The sequence below is a fragment of the Lissotriton vulgaris genome, chromosome 11 (assembly GCF_964263255.1).
Source record: "Lissotriton vulgaris chromosome 11, aLisVul1.2, whole genome shotgun sequence".
Taxonomy (NCBI): Eukaryota; Metazoa; Chordata; class Amphibia; order Caudata; family Salamandridae; genus Lissotriton; species Lissotriton vulgaris.
Window position 1 is genome coordinate 959609200 of NC_141699.1, and position 18201 is coordinate 959627400.

The 18201-nt window shown below is 41.8% G+C and overlaps 1 protein-coding gene across 1 annotated transcript in view; it reads left to right on the forward strand.

Moving 5' to 3' along the window:
• The first annotated feature begins 910 nt into the window (after positions 1–910).
• Positions 911–18201, forward strand: part of KCNAB1 (potassium voltage-gated channel subfamily A regulatory beta subunit 1) — a 756359-nt gene continuing 739068 nt past the window's right edge. Inside the window, exon 1 of the mRNA XM_086944907.1 lies at positions 911–1291. Coding sequence (XP_086801033.1) covers positions 1074–1291 — 218 coding nt within the window. The 5' untranslated portion in view covers positions 911–1073. The remainder of the gene's footprint in view (positions 1292–18201) is intronic.

Below are 18201 nucleotides of genomic sequence, written 5' to 3' on the forward strand. Positions count from 1 at the left end.
GAGAGAGCCCATCACCGGTCCTGCACTCTCTTGAGAGCCCCGCTCCCCCCTCTGCTCCTGATAGAAAGCAGCTGCACAGCTCCCGCACTCTCACGAGAGAGCCCATCTCTGCTCCTGCACTTTCACGAGAGAGCCCATCTCTGCTCCTGCACTCTCATGAGAGAGCCCCCCTCTGCTCCTGATAGAAAGCAGCTGCACAGCTCCCGCACTCTCACGAGAGAGCCCATCTCTGCTCCTGCACTTTCACGAGAGAGCCCATCTCTGCTCCTGCACTCTCATGAGAGAGCCCCCCTCTGCTCCTGATAGAAAGCAGCTGCACTGCTCCTGCACTCTCCAGCACCGTGGAGCACGGGCGCTCACTCACTCACAGCAGGTGCAGCGCATCCCGCGGTCTCGCGTGGGCTCTCGCGCACTGTGACAGAGCGCCCACTCCATCCTCCGGGAGGGATGCGCCCGTGATGAGATGGCACCGCGGCTCCTAATTTTACCTGCTCAGCATTTCTCGGCCCGCGGACTGTTGGAGTCGCATCTCGCAGCATCGATTTAGAAGCAGCCGATCGAGAGGCGAGCCAGACGGGGCACGGCTCCCGGGAGGGGTTAATCATGAAGTGGCAGCTTCACAGGCTTCAGTGCGCCTGACTGCCTGGACCCCCTCCCCCTGAGCATCAGTCACATTCAGAAGATTCGCAAACACTCTCTAATCCGCTCTCTTTCCCAAGTTGACTGCTGTAATCCGTTTAGTTGGATCCCAGGAGCTGACTGAGCGCCGTCCTGCACGAGGCTCCGCTGGCCGCAGGTGGAGTGGCCACGCGCACCACTAAAGGTCCGGGGTAAAGCAGCTGAGCGCGCGAGCACCGCTCAGCAGAGCTGACTGAGCGCCGTCCTGCGCTAGACTCCGCGGGCCGCAGGTGGAGTGGCCGCGCGCACCATAGAGCTCCGGGATAAGCCAGCTGAGCGCGCGAGCCCAGCGGAGCTCACTCAGCACGCGCCTGCCTGGACCGCGGGGAGGCTGCAGGCCTCGCCGTCACCCCCCGTGACACCCGGGCCTCGATCCCCGGGCCGGCCGCGGAGCCATGCAGGTGTCCATCGCCTGCACGGAGCACAACTTGAAGGGCCGCAATGGGGACGAGCGGCACAGCAAGCAGAACTCCGGCGGCTCCAACGTGGTGAACGCGGCGCGCGCCCGGTTCCGCACCGTGGCGATCATCGCGCGCAGCCTGGGCACCTTCACGCCTCAGCACCACATCTCGCTGAAGGAGTCCACGGCCAAGCAGACTGGCATGAAATATAGGTAGGGACTCGCTGCGCTTCGTTCACACCGCTGGCCCCGGCGCGTTGCTTTACGACATAGCGCTTGGTGCAGGTTAACTGCACGTGGGGTGAGGGAAATCCTATAGAAGTTGTTGCCTCGGTTGGGAAAGTTTGGAGACACAGTATCAGGGTTATGGGGGTCTTTCTGAATGGACACGTTTATAGATCAATGCATGAATTACGCAATCAGAATACTTCTGCAATTTGCAGGTGGAGCAGTAATTTCAGGTAGCTGCTTTATCTCACACCCTCACTAAGCACACTTAATTTAGAAAAAAACAAATTTCAACTTTTTAAAATTTTCTGTGCACTCCATTAAGCGAGGCAGGGCATGGGCAATATAATTCGCAGAGGCACCCCATTAATTAATTCATTCATACTTAGGTAGCGCCAAGACGTTCCATATTGGCATTTCCCAGTTTTTAATTAGCCAGAGGTGTACTGTATGCATGTGGTATTTGTACAGCACCAACCAAACCAAAGGTGGCAGATTCCTGTCTTATGTACAGATGCAGGCACACCTTGCTATCATTAAAATGGATTGCATGGGGCTACAGTAGAACCCCCTGGCAGGAGATCTCTGTGTTTAATAGGGCAGAACCACTGCTAATCAGCCCTACTACTTTCTGTGTAATAGACATTATGCGTGGTTATGTGTCATGCTTCAACACGACTAATGGAACAGCGCCCCATTTAATCAGCCTCACACTGGTACCTTTAAGCAAACAAAAATAATAAGTATAACTCATGCTACAGAGTGATTCATGAAGGAAAAAAGAAGGACCAAATTGACAAAGGGATTTTGGTCTATACACACTTATATAGCTAGGGGCACTGGAATTATGCCGCAGAAGAGGACCAAATTATGCAGAAGGGTTGACTAAATTATGCGGCAAGAAAAGGCAAATGATGCTACATAATGCAGCACATTTTGTTATAGTACTACTTCATTATTTTATTATTTTTACACCTGATAACAGTGTCCAAGAAAAGGTTTCACCTTAACCCCTTCGAAGCTAATGACGAGCTGGGCTCGTCATGGCGCTTACCTGCCGTGCGCGGATGACAAGGCCAGCTCGTCATGATGTATGGTGTTTTAGATTTTTTAGCGCAGGACGGGAAAACGCCTAGCAGCCATGTGGTTAAATAGTACCAATTTAACACCCAAATAAAGTGATTCACAACTGAAAGATGACCAGTCAACCTTTGCAAAACAGTCTTTCAGTGCACAGGAGTTGCCATATTTTCTGTAACTTTTGATCCATTTAAGCAGGAACAATTATTTTAGTTAAAATCTGCAGATTATACAGTAAATCATGAATTGTGTGGCAAATGCGGTAAATCCAGAATTATGCGAAATTTGCAGCGGTCGCAGAATCTCAGAATTCCAGTGGCCGTGTATATAGCTAAAAATGGCTGTGCTATATGCCTGTTAGGTACTCACAAAAGTCTACTTGCCAGGCTGCCCTATAATTCCTGCGTAACAGTATGCTATATGTTTGCAATATAGAAGTACCACATAATTACTAACTTAACTTCTGCTCCCAGGTCCCAGCTACGTCTCCTATCACTCATTGATTGTATGCTGGTCTTTGCCCTTAACAGTGGCCTGCGGCCTTTCGACTAGGTTCAAGCTCTACAAATACCACATACTTACATAATAATGCATGACTGTGTCCTGCTATAAAGCTGTAATTAGATTGTGTGAAATTCTTGTCATTTACTTGGCTTAAAAATGTGTAATTTCTGCAAATTGCGTGAAAGTACACATATTATGTGAAAGGGCAATCCATTATTTTGCACTATATTTCAAAATCAAAGGTGCCCTCTTGTCAATTTTTGATGCAGATACATTCCTGCTACAAAAATGTAGCACAAAAAAGCAGAAACACTGTGAACAACAGCTGCTTGTGTTCTGTTGTTTGCATGTTTTTGTAGTAATTTTTGTTGCAAGTGGCGCATTCAAAGTACATATTTACCATACATAGTGGGTAGTTATGCAAAGCCGCTTAATGGTGTGAGTTGGGGTATTTTCGTGTAACAAGCGTAACACAAAGTTCCCGAAATTATACGAATTACGTTAGTGTTTTTAAAATTTTGCCCAGGCCTACTAATTACAAAGCATGATGAGACTTGTGAGATTGTGAACTCTCATAAACATATTGTGAGTATTCTTAACCCCCCCCCCCATACCATAGATATTTGGTTTGCTTAAGGCTGAAGTCAATTAATTTCTAGGGCAGAAAGAGAACTGAAACACCCTCAAGCTTACTGGGTGTGCAGGGATAATCGTTCCTCCATTGGGAATAATGATTGCCCTGTGGAGAAAAAATGCACACTAACACAACATCAACAATGGCATTCTCCAATGCGGAATTGTGCTGTGTGTAGATGTCTCTATTGGGAAAATACCCATATCTGAAAAAGTCACTTCACTTTCCCAGTACCACTGGAAACCTGTAACTAGAAAGCAGTGCTTAATTTGTAACAAAATAAGTGCCAGGGCTCCTGTCAGGAGGCCACTGCAGCTTGCACCACCTATTGCCCCTGCCAAACACTGCCAGTGACACTACAAACACAGCTACTAATCAACACAATCCTACACTTGTGACAATTCAGACTATTCCAGGCCCCCAAAGCTATAAGAATTGTTTGGGCAGTAGATATTTATCATTTTTTTTACGTATATTGAATTATTAAACAACTGTTGGTTTGCTCATCTCCAAATTGGATGGACAGTGCCACCATGTGGCAGCCTGAAATAAGTGCCGGTGTTGACAATAAGGGGCCGGTGCCGAGCACCAGAAACCACTGGCTCAAATTAAGAACTTTTAGAAAGGTTGTGAAATAGAAAGAAGTGTAAAAGTATATTGAATTGGAGGTGCAAGTCTCTGTCCAAAATTATAATTTTCTGCAAATCATGGTCTTTTGGAAGCCAGGCCTGCAGTACTTACGAGCCTTGCTTCACTGTGTTTGCTGGCCTAGTACCATTGGGCAAAGAGCATAACACAAAATAATAGGGCCCTGCGACAAAATGTGATGAGAGGTCCATGAATCTCAAATATCTCACAGATCTTCATTGACTTTGGACTGAATGGGTGGCCCCTGACAGATTGGGGGGCCGCCTGGTGTGTTGGGACCACCCTGCACCATAGGGGCTGCAGTGGCCTGTGTTATGCCTCAGCATTGTTCAGACTTGCTGTAATGCATTTACTGGTACATCACAAGTGCTGATATAGCTTATATGGGAAGCAACCATTACAACACAGTCATTACAACGCACTACCTTTACAACCCGGCTGTTACAAGGCAACTGCATTTACATCGCATGCCATTACAACACAGACATTACAAAGCATGTTAGTACAATGCATGCCATTAAAACGCATACCATTGCAACACATGCCATTACAACGCATTGTAAAGTAAGTAATGGAGTTTTTAAAAGTTTTAGGTTGGGTATGGGTTTGGTGGTACATGGGAATAGTAATTTTTACCCCAATACTATCCAACACTTACCCTACTGTTGCATTCACTGGAGTGGGAATAGTCATTTTTACGCCTACACTATCCAACATTTACCCCACTGTTACCCTAAAAGTATTATGCGTTGTAATGGTTTCCTTTTTAATTGTATACGTTGTAATGGAATGCGTTGTAAAAGTAGTTTCTAAAAATGCATTGTAATGGCGTGTTGTAAAATCAGGCTTTGTAAAGGTAGCTGCTATGTAAAACCAGTGTTGTAAAGGAATGCTTTGTAATTGTTTGCGTTGTAACGTCATATATTCAGCTTATACAGCTTATATCGCTTGTGCTAAATGGTACAGTTGGCACTCCCATCAGCTATGATTTAAGTAACATTTCAGTCTCATCCTGCATCATCCCACCCCAATACATTTATAGGGTAAGTAAGGCCCAGATTCAGTGTTTTACTACAGTGCACTTTTGTTAGCAGTTTTCAATATGATTGTAATATTGTGAAACGCTCTTGCAGGAGTCACGATAACGCAAGCAAAATATGTGCAAAATCTATTTTATCCTGTTAATTCCCTGCTCCTACTACCTGGGTCATGATCGGGTGCAAAAACACACCCAATAGCCCCCGCTAATGTAATTTGGAAATGAATAGTTTGCACTGGTGATTACTTTCTGGATCTAAAAAGCTTGTATGTGGTCCGATAAACCGATGTGCTGAAAATGTTGGTAACATTTTAAAACTTTTTCACAATTCACTGCAGACAGAAAATTAAAATTCCTCCTACTTTGGCCATACCTCTAAAGTTCAAGTGAGTGAAACTAGTGGGTTTCTTTCCAAGCTTTTCACTTTTTCTACCTTCCATTTTTTTTTCTTCCCTGCCTTTTTCTTTTCTCTCCCCCGCTTTCTGTTTACATCTGACTCTCTCCTTTCTTCCCAGTTACCATCACTACTCCTTTCCCCCTTTTCATCACTGTAGCTCCAGTCCTCGACCCCCACTTCTTCGCTCTGTCACAGCTTTCTGGTAAGATCTTATTTAGGAGCGCAGCTGTCACCAGATATCCTGTGATCATACTTAAAAAGGGCTTTAAGATGCACCCCAGGTGAGAAGCTTTGACACCTTCCACATGCTGGCAGTCAGAAGTACATGTTTTGATAGAGAGGAAATTGTGTGCTTCCACAAAAAAGTGCTTGCCCTCCACACAGCTGTGATTATTGTGTTTATTTTCCAGCTTACGGAGCCAGCAAGAGCAAGCTGCCTGAGCTTGAACTTTCAGGGTAACACTCACACCACTGTAATGCTACTGCAGTTTCTTAGATCACTAGATCGTTTACAGTTTTTGTTTTTCTTTGACAGCAGCAACACGGGGGGAAGGTCAGACATTAACTTTAAACTTCAGCGTAGAGGTTAGTGTTTGAGAGACCAGGGCTACATTGATCATAAAGGATTATTAGGTCTGGTTTGACAGTGCAACTGGAGAATGACCTTATGTGATTAAAAACAAAAGAGGAGCTTCCAGATTCCTAGTGAGAAGGGGACCTAGGGCCAGATGTATCAAAGGGTTTTGCCCATTCTGTGTCTATGGGGAAATGTGTTGATACATATGGCCCTTAGCCTCGATCCACATGCTTGTCTCCCTGAGTACAAGATTGGATTTGGCCAAATTTGTGGAAGTCCACTAAAAAGACTGATCTTATTGCACTTTTTTTGCTTGCGACAAAGTTTATACTCTGTACTGCAAGACTGAGTTTGTTATGGTGGCAAGCCAATGTTCACGGCTATAGGGCTGATCTGTTTATTGTGAAAAGTTATGATAAAGGCACTCGGCCTGATGGATTTATTGTGAAAAGCATATGTTAAAGCCGATAGGCATTCAAGGGTGGATTGTTATAAATGTAGATTAAAGCCTGGGAAGGTATTTTGTTGTATGGGATCTACAGATTACTGTAGTGGGCAATGGTTTTGGTCACGCATTGTGAGTAACCGTGGATTTAAAAGGTTTGTTCTGACAGAGTCCCTGTTTGGCTTTTGTTAGAAAGATAGAGTTTTGCTTAGTCTACTGTAATTTTGTATACCTTTCTAATTTTAACTGTGTATCTGCTGGTTGCCTTGTGGAAAAGCCAGGGCCCCTGGAATTACGTGGCAGGGGAGGACCAAAAATATTGCAGCAGCAAAGATTAAATCATGGAGCAAGAGATTCCAAATTATACCACCTAATGTGACACATTTTATAATAGTATTACTTCATATTTTTTGTAATTTTTTCATATGTTAACACTGGGCAAAGGTTTCACCTCATTAGTGCCAGTTTATCATCCAAATATGGCAATGAGCAAGTGAAAAAAGACCAGGCCACCTTTGCATAAGGCCTTCAACTTCGCAGCAACACAGGTCGCTGCAATTTTAGTAATTTTTGATCAGTTTGAGCTAGAAAAAAAGTATTTTTTTAAAATCTGCAGATTATGCAGCAGATGACGGATTTTGTGGCAAATGAGACAAATCCATAATTATGCAGAAAATGCCACTGAGTCCCATAATTCCAGTGGCTCTGTGAAAAGCTTGCGTGTAGTTTAGGCCTGAGTTGGTTATGGCAATAAGCTATATATGGCTGTTTGGTGCACTGGAAATGTTATGTCTGATGTCATAAATCTTATCTGTTTATTTAGAAACATTATGAAAAAGGCAATATATCTATCTTATGAGTTGTGAAAAGCATATGTTAACGCCAGCTAGCGTTTAACATTTGGCTGTTATCGCTTTGCTATATAGGCCGGTACTTTGTTAGATGTAATCTCACCTATTACTGAAGTAGGCATTTTGGCATTGGCACTCACTCTGACAACCCTAGGCGGTTTTACTGTGATAATTCTTGTTAGGTCTACTTGAGAGTGGCTGTTAATTGTTGTGCAGGCTGTATTTTTCAACACATCTACCATTTTGGAACTGTATGTGTGATGAATGTTAAAAGCTTGCATTAAAGACAGTAGGCTATATAGATGGATAATTATTACGCTGTGCTAAAGCCTGTAGGCAGGTATTTTGTTACATGGAGTTCCACAGACTACCGTACAGTGGTTAATTTGTTAAAAATGAAGTGCCAGGGCTCTTGTCAGGAGGCAGCTTCCACCAGCCCTTTTCTCCTGTTGGTGCTGCCTAACACAGAACCAATAACCCTACAAGTGGGGTGGGGTTGTGGCATAAGGGTCAGAGCTGTCGACTTCAGAGCTGGGGAACCAGGTTCGAGTCTCGGCATTGGCTCAACATCCTGTTATTCTGTGCGAATCACTTAATCTCCCTGTGCCCACCAAAAATGAACGTGTCCTGTACCGGTGCTGAGCACCGGAAACCACAGGCTCAAATTAAGCACTGCCACCGTACTACCCAAGGGTTTTGGTGTTGGCGATCCAGCCAAACAAACTGTAGATATAGAAGATACACACTGCAATAATCCTTATGGGTCTCTCTTAGGAGAGATAGTATGTATGCCTTGCCAACTGTAATTTTGTATATATTTGTACTTTTATGGTTTTATGCCGAATGGTTGCCTTGTGGAAAGCTTACTTGCAGTACAATGGGCTTTCGTAGGTTATGGTGGCAAGCCAATGATAAACGCTGCATGCCTGATTGTTTACTATGAAAAAGGCAGTAGGTCAGATATTGTTTGTGAAAAGGATATGTTAAAGTCAATACGTATGTAAGGGTGGATTGTTATTACTCTGAATTCAAGCCTACAGATAGGTTTTTGTACATGGGATCTCATAGAATACCTTAGCAGGCAAGGGTTTTGGTGTTGGTTACCCCCTCTAACAAACAATGAGTATAATAGGTTTAAACTCAGAGTATTTTGTTTTCCTTTTTTTAAACTTCACCAGTTTCAATTTCTGCAAAACTTGTAAACAATAAAAAAAAATGACAAAGTTGCAAAGCATTTGAAAGTCATTCTGTTCTTTTACTTAACGAGAGAACTGCACAGTCGATGCAATGGGTGCACTACACGTGAGGTAGGATTAAGAAAAACCCAAACAACCCAAGGAGGCAGGCAGACAAAAGGCAGCTCCCGGGCAGTGCCTGCAGCAGCTGGAAGGGACAAGGCCTTTCTCAGCTATTGTCTTTCAAGCACTGTGCAGCAGCAGCCGCTGCACCTGGAGCTGGGTATTCCTGAGCGATGATTTATGTAATGAGCCCACAGAATGAAAGGAATGACTCTCCTGGCTACAGAGGTCAGGTGAGCTGGTGTGGAGGTCCAGCTGGCAGTCTGCCTACAAGATGCACCTTTCATTTGAATAGCAATGCATTTGGGCAGTATTTTCTTTTTAAAAAGTAAGGGTTCTGGGGCACATGTATCATTGTTTTTTGCAATCGCAACAAATCTGCCCCTTTGCAACCACAGTTTTTGCATTTGGGGTATATCATCCCAAATGCAAGCTAATTAAGTAATCGCAAAATTAGTAATTACTTAGATTGCGATTGCATTTAGGGAATCGCAAACTGCGATTCCATAAATCCAACGCAAAAAAAAATTGCGATTTCGCTTTTAAAAAATGCAAATTACCATCACCTTCTAGTTGATGGTAATTTGCTAAAACTTTGTAAAAAAGCAAAAAAGTGAATTTTTCAAAATTCTATGTTGCACACAAACATACCCTTGGGGCATGTGTATGTGCAACATGTTTTTTATTGCACTTTCAGGGGTGCATCAGGGTGTCCTTTTGGCACCTTTTTGATATTGCATGCGCAGATGCAATTCTCATTGATTCCTATGGGCAACTAGGCCCATAGGAATGAATGAGAAGCCATTCCTTATTTGCGATTCACAATTTGTGAGTTGCAAATAAAGAATGTGTAGAAATTGCATAAGGAATAACGATTCCTTAGTTAGAGATTGGTGGATGCATTTATGCCAGGGAGACTTTAAATATGGCAGACAGGCATTCGCCCTGATACATACTCACCAATGAATCTAGATCCTTTGTTCGGTTTCGTAACGATCAAAGGTAAAGAACATCCATGTAGTACATGCAACAATTTGCTTCATTCTATATCCTTATTAAATACATATACTGTCATTAAACATTAAAATGTAATCCTAAAACTTAATCCCAGCAGACCAATTGCAGAGCTGTACACCCCTATTCTAAATTACTAAACAATTGATCCCTGACTTAGATGGCCTTCCAGAGCTATAAGGAGGGCAAAACCCACCTGCAACATTCGTTTCCAAATTAATCTGGGAAAACGTGTCCTTTAGTCCCCAAGACACTTGAGTGGACCGCCTGTATTCTTCTTCCATAATATTAACCGGTGATGCCAAAATATTAAAGTGCCTTGAAACCTCAGTCAGAAAGAGTGAGTGTGTTAATTAGAGACTAGGAGGATGAGGCATGAGAATCATGAAAGTTTGCTTACCAAAAGGATCAATGTGTGTGTTCTTTGTCCTTAAAAAGTCTACCTCCTTCATAAGCTCTGCGGTTGAATGGCTTAGTGGCGACTGTCGAACTAGTAAGCCAGCTCAGTGGTGACCACCTGGCTGTTACAGTCCTGAGGGTCCATATCCTATCTTCAGCCTTACTCTTCCATATACCAGGTACTTCCTGAAGGGCAAGAATTTGCTGTTCTCCTAGCCTCCCGTCTCCAGCGGCAGGCTGCGGGGCAAAAGCCTACAAGGAGTGACTGTCACCCAATCAGATTTCACCCTGTATCATCAAAATGATGAGGCTCTGCCATACACAGTCTGCGCAGATTTTGCCTGTCTCTCTGGGTCGATCAATCTTGCATAGCTTGAAGATCTAACAAATTGATTGCATGCTCAAAGACAGAAAAACTGGTCATCCCCACCATCACAACCTTATCTCCAGGGTCATAAAGTCTCCTCCACAAGTCTGTGCTGAGCAAAGTTGCAGACATTCCAAAAGCCCCACATACAGCAAAGCATGTCAGTCTGAGACTATGGGCAGATTTACACACCTTTTGAGCTGGTTTAGCGTCACAAAATTGAGCAAACCTGCTCAAAACATTTTTTGTTAGACTTACTTTCCAGCACAAAACTTGTTTTGCACTGGAAAGTTACCTTTAAGTAATGCAGTGACCTAAAAGTAAACGCAAAGCAGCTCAAAGTGCTGCTTTGCATTAGTCTCAGTGAGAGGGGTGTTAAATGGGTGATACATGGGCACTCCCGTGCTACCTCCCATGCTTTTGGATGCAAAACTCTATTTACTAACAATAGTAGACAGGGTTTTGTGCTAAAAAATAATGCCACATTGAAGCAGGTGTTCTTTGCCAACTTTGCATGTGTGCTGCACTGTACAGCACACATACAAAGCAGGAAAAGTTTTACAGTTTGTCTAGGCATAGTACTTTGTACTGAAGGGTGCCCTTTCAGACAAAACCTATGCTAGACTCACGCAGACACCCTTACACTGTGTATCATGTGATCAAGGGTCGAGGAAGACCCGAAACGCGTCATGGCTATGGTGCGGGGGCGCTTTTGCACATAATAAAGATTGCACCTGAAAATTCCTGGGTCCGCTGTCATCCTTCTACAGAACGTGAGGCTGACTTCCTGAGTAATATATATATATATATATATATATATATATATATATATATATATATATATATATATATATATTCCGTTTCACCATCCAACAAGGATGGTGAAACGGAGTTAAAGTAAAAATACCGGTTTGACCGCTATGCCAAGAAGCGCCGTGGAATTACTGCTGGCCGCGTTTTCGTGTGCAACTGCTACCGTGGAGTGACAAGAAACGCTTTGGAGGATTGCCGGAAGGTGAGATTGTAAAATCACCATTCAAATATCTAGAGTAATCCTGCCCCGTAGAAGTGATCTTATATACAACTCCGGTGCAGTCTCGCACATGTGTAACAGGAGAAATACCCGGCGGCGTGCATGTTAATTATATCAACCGGCGTCTTCACGTAGCTGCGTTCCCCTTGCAGACTCAAGCGGAGAAGTTGCGGGAGTCGCTTCAGGGGTTGCAATATTGCCATAGTGTTCTTGTGGTGGGGAACACATGTGGATATGAATCAGGAAGCGGCTTATTAAGCGGAGAAAAGATAAATCTCTCTAAATAATAGCCAAACCATGGAACAAGATATGGAAGCACGAAGGAGGCAGAGAGACGCAACTATGTTTACTAAACAGACTGGACAAGCAAGTACGAGTGAAGAAAAAAATGCAACCATGACCTCTTTGAATCAAAAATATATGAAGTTAGAAAAGCTGATGCGCAAGGAACTTTCCAAATGGTGGGAGGCAATTACCTTAGAAAAATATCAAGAGGAGAAACGAGTACCTAGAGGTGTCAGAATACTGATTGCGCCCTCGTATGAAGATCAAGTCACTGAATTGGCTAATGAATGGGCAGCAAACCTAATGAATTGTTCAAATCGTATGATGTCAATTTTGATTAAGTTTGCATGGAAGGAACGCACATCAGTTTTGAAAATGATTGCGGATTTAAAAGAAGAAATTGAAAAGGAAGAAAGTGATGAAACTTTCAAAAGCAAAATGGAAGAAATTTCAAAGAGAGTCATGAAACATGAGGAAGAGATAATCATGAAGAAAGAACGAAAATTCTTAAGAGACCAAATTGACTATCAATCTGGCAGAATCTTCACGTTTAGTAAAAAATATGACAATATGAGCAAAAAAACTAACATGAGTAACATGACACCGGAAGGAGGAGCTGAAAGCGAGATAAGCGAAAGTGATGTCTCAGATGATGGGACCTTATTACCAGAGAAAACACCTAATACTCTGCCAAATTTTTGGAAGGAATTTCGCATGATGAATCAGAATCAAAATTCCCAAAGCTGGCAAATAGATCGTGGCCGGGGGCGAGGAAAGGGCTTTACCGGATGCGGCACAGGAAGAGGAAGACAAACAGGAGGAATGCCCACAACCTCAAATCTACAAGGAGGGGCGGTTGGCGGAAAAACCACAAGCCAAACATCAGGAGTGGAGACGAGAGGTCAAAAGAAACAGCGAGGAAAATGAAGAACACAAAGAATGTGGTAAATCTTTCAAATCGATTGATTACTGATGTTGAGTTTGATGTTTTGAGTTTTGGACTTTCCTTTTGTCCCACTACTGATTTCTCTTATTCACAAGAGAGAATAGACTTGTATAAATTTACACGTAAATTAAGGCTCCGCAAGTGGCACAAAATGAAAGTAAAGAATGCAATACCAACTAAAAATGTGGTGCCAGCTTCTGAAACAGTCAACAAAGTTGAAGCACTTATTGTGTTAAAAGAACTTGAATTTGAGGAAATAGATTCTACACCATGTTATGCGGTATCTTTGGGTTTCACTGTCAATTTAAACTGCCCTAATGACTTTAAGCCAAAATAAACATTTAACCCTACCCTACCCCCGTGTGGCATTGACATCTTTGAGGAATTGGTAATCAAGGATTTGAAAAATATGGTAAGAAAAAAGAAGAAATGGAATAAAGACAATTTATCGAAGCAAGAGAGAATTGCGATAAAAAGTCTGCAAATGGATCAAAGCATTACTATCCATCAATCAGATAAGGGGGGTAATGTGGTTGTTCAGAATGTAAGTGATTATATCAAAGAAGGTATGCGGCAGCTAATGAATACTGACTGTTATGAACAGACTTCCAGTAATGGGATTAAGGAATCCACTACCAAATACCATCAAATGCTAAAAGAATGGCATACTAGCAAACTCCTGGACTGGGAAGAATACTCATTTATGCTGAACCGCACACCCAAAGTGGCAATACTATACTTACTGCCTAAATTACATAAGAACTCTGAAGAACCACCCGGGAGACCCATTGTCTCCTCGATGGACTCCCTATTGGAAAAAACATCCCAATACATAGACTTTTTCCTACGTCCATTTGTAGAAGAACTTCCTTCTTACCTAAAAGACAGTTGTGATTTTCTCAATAAAATCAGAGAGATCACATGGGAAGAACAATTTTTGCTGATTACATTGGATGTTAACAGCCTTTATACATCCATTAAGCACGGTGATGGCTTGAAAGCATGCGAATACTACTTGAAATTTCGATCTATCTCGTTTCTTGACCATAATCATATGTTGTTGCAAATGATACAATTCTGTCTAGAAAACAATTTTTTTATTTTTAATGAATTGTTTTTTAGACAAAAGCAGGGGCCTGCAATGGGCACCTGTTTTGCTCCAAGTTACGCCAACCTCTTTATGGGGTGGTGGGAACGGCAGGTGCCCAGTCGCTATGGCAACTACCACAACCATGTCGTTTCATGGCTCCGCTATATAGACGACCTATTTGTCGTCTGGAGGGGGAGCCATGAACAAGCATTACTATTCATTCAATCTTTGAATGATAATGATGTCAATTTGCGATTTGAGGGCACGATATGCAAAAAAGGGCAATATTTTTGGATATTGAAATCTCTGTAGTTAACAACAGGCTTACTTCGAGCTTACATCGCAAAGAAACTGCAGGTAACACTTTGTTACATGCAGAGAGTAGCCATCCAAAATCATTAATCTACAGTATTCCCTATGGGGAATTTCTTTGGGCCCGAAGAAACTGTAGTAATGAATCGGAATACCAAAAGGAGTGTCAGGTGATGAAACAACGCTTCACCGAGAGAGGCTATGGGCAGAAATGTATAAAGGATGCTTATTCTAAAGCATCCAATCTGACCCAAACAGACCTTTTAACTCCCAAAGAGAGAGAATCTGACAATGGTACTATCAGATACATTTCCACTTTCAATTCGAAATCAGGTGAACTACGGAAATGTTTAAATAGACATTGGAAAATATTGCATACGGAACCAACCCTGACCGAAGTGTTGAAAGATTCCCCTAATGTGACGTATAGGAAGAACAACTCTTTGAAAGATAGGCTTTGCAAAAATGAAATTTCTTTACGCAAATCGACATCTAGGGAGGTTCAGGGTTTCTATGTCTGCATGAAATGCAAAGCATGCAAACATAGTTGCAATGTCAAAACTGTTTATTTTCCCTTATCCAAAACTGAGAAAAAGATTGAAAAACATCTGACCTGTTTATCAGATTACTGTGTCTACATTCTTATGTGCCCGTGTGACAAGAAATATGTTGGGAGCACTATGTTCCCCGCAAAGAAAAGAATACTAGAACATATGCGGGCTATTGCTAATAAAGATAAACTGTCTCCAATAGCCCGCCATTTTGAAGAATTACACAATGGGAATCGCAATCTTTTAAGATTTTTTGTGATTGATAGAGTCCCCCAGTCCAATAGGGGTGGTGATCGAATACGTAAATTGCGACAAATGGAATCAAGAGTTATTCTAGAGTTAAATACTAAGATTCCAGAAGGATTAAACTCCGAAGAGGAGATGAACTGGTTCTTAGGAGAATGATTAGGTCATAAGAATATATATGTATGAAACGTATAAATGTGCAGAATGTTACGATTGGTAGTATTGCCCTTTTTTCTTGCTGGGATCTCTGAGGTAAATTTATACGTCTTCACTGTCTCCTTCGTTTAACTTCCAACACTGTTTTTAAATTGAATTTTAATTCACTGAGTTAATAACGTGAACATTTACATAATAGTATGAGCCACCAATAGATATTTCAATTCTTTGCAGGTATACGGGAGAAAAACTTGAGAACTATGGACTAGTCCTCGAAATTTGAACTGCCTCCCTTAATGAATAATTCATGATGAACTTTTTACAGTTTCAACTATCAAGCAATTTTGGTTCCATTGGAATTTTCATCACCCATTGAGACTTTGAAATGTCTATTACCCACTTGGGACTGAATATGCATTTTATAGGGAATACACGTTCACACTGAGACCATTTGTTTGAAATATGTTTAAAACCCACTTGGGTTTGAATACTCTGTGATGGAATTTTTATTAACTATTGGTCTATGTGAGGTTATGTGTACCCGAACATGACATCTAAATGGCAATATTCAAAATATTTTTTCTTTTCGCCTTAATGAGCATTATGGGTTTCATAAATTATTATTTAGGCAATTATCAAATGATTTGGAACGGTCAGTAATCATGGAAACATCAATGTATGATATTTGAGATAACATAATTACCCACTTGGGACTGAATACGTATTCTTTTGGGATTGCACGTTTATATTAAGATCAACGGTTGAAAAAATATGTCGAAAACCCACTTGGGTTTGTATACTTTGTGATGTACCTTTTCAGCACATGACTGTTGGTTTACTCCATGTCATATGCAATCTAATATGACATCTAAATTAGAGATATATACACTGGCAATGAAATTATGCAATATATTCAAAAAGCAAGTTCTAGATACTCGATGAACTTTTTTAAAAAAAATGCTCTGCAAAGATTAGGTAAACAAGGTAAACAGGTTAAAAGATAAACATTTTACCATGTTAAGATGGCCGAAAAGGATTTGTTGGTGCATAGAGTCCTATGTTTATGTTTACACTTGAAACTATGTTGCACTTTTTTCTTTATTTAATGTCGGCTGAAAACAAACTGATTACCCGTGACCAAGGCGAGTGTGTCGCCGAAACGCATTGGGTTTTTTGTCTAAAAGTTTGGCTGGATATGGAATAAAGTCTTCCTAAACCACAATATCGTGTGGCGGAGATTATTGTCAAGAGTGCATTTGTACTGAGAAGTACGAGGTGGTGTCGATATATATATATATATATATATATATATATATATATATATATATATACTAGCAGCCCGCCCCAGCGTTGCCTGGGGCAGAAGGGGGCTGGGGCCAGCATTTCAGGCTTGCGTGCACTCCCGCCCCGGCCCCCGCCCGCCACGACATTGTCTGAGTCCCGGACAATGTCGTGGCGGGCGGGAGTGCACGCAAGCCTGAAATGCTGCCCCCAGACCCTGAGCCTTACCAGTTGTTCCGGCCCAACCTCCTGCACCGGCTCCCTCCCGTCCCGTGTCCCAGAGCCTTACCTGAGCCGCCGCTCCTCACTTCACCGCCGCTCCTCCTCGCAAGCCTGAAATGCTGCCCCCAGACCCTGAGCCTTACTGCAGTTGTTCCGGGAAAACCTCCCGTCCCGTGTCCCAGAGCCTTACCTGAGCCGCCGCTCCTCCCCGAGCTCCTCACTTCACCGCCGCTCCTCCTACTTTCAGGGCACTACTTTTTTTTAAAGTTATATTTTTAAATTCACGTTTTATTTTTATTTTCTATAGCCTATGTCCATCTGCACACCCTGAGGATTACGACAATGTATTGGGTGTGTGGATTGGCGCTGTGGTTCCCGAGTTTACCTTGCCAAAAGGTTTATGTTCTCTCTTTATAATAGTAGTGTATATATATATATATATATATATATATATATCAAACACGAACTGTCCCGTCGCAGAGGGAGCGCTTCGCAAGTTGGTGCCGGAATCGAGACCAGGACAGGGTCTCGTTATTAATCAACTCTCAAGCAAAATAATAATCCGGCACTCTGCTTGGTAGATGGAATTCATTTATTTAGCACAATGTGATCGCCTACGCGTTTCGAACAAAAGTTCCTTTTCACGGCAGTGTCAAGCAGTTGTCCTACTTCGCTTTCATTATTTATACATGTGGGGCATGGTAAAGCATTCTGGGATATGCAGTTTTTTACATACATTGCACTTTTTAGTATATGCAGTTTTATGCCAGTAATTATTTACATTACTTGTCTCACTCATGTATAGTTCTAATTGCTGTCATTCACAAAATTCGTGCTATATCGACATTGCAAGTTAGTATGAGACATGTCCTTGGTTCTTGGCTGAGTGCCCTACCGCACATGGTTATATTCAAAGGGATGCACTATATCCCATTTAGCAGTACAATTTGACAGTTGCATTTGGTCAAATTACGACTAGGCAGTGTTATACTGTACACGTAAGGATTCACATCATCCAGATTATCAAGCTGTGTTTAGGCAGTTCATATTAGTGGACAGTAATTCTTTATATCTAGGGCTGAGTGCCCTTGCCACTGCCTGATATTAGTCCCAATTAATGCCCATATATATATATATATATATATATATATATATATATATATATATATATATATATATATATATATATTTAAATCGATAACACAGTTCCTAATATAATATGATATATTTATGAATGTAAAATGTATTATTTATGAATTTAAAAATGTGTAATATTTCTTTAAGAAGTGTATTTCTTGGAAATAAAGAATTTGACTTGACTAATGTAGGATTTATGGCACCGAATGCACAGCTTTATTCAAGCAACCAATGCACCTGGTAGGTTAGTCTAAAAGCATGTTTCATTTCAATGTATATCTTACTGATCTTTAAGTGTCTGGAAATAATTACCTTCCAAAAGAGTTATGTTCTTTACAGGCTGATTATGATTCTCTGCTGTTAAAGATATTTTCTGCTGTTAA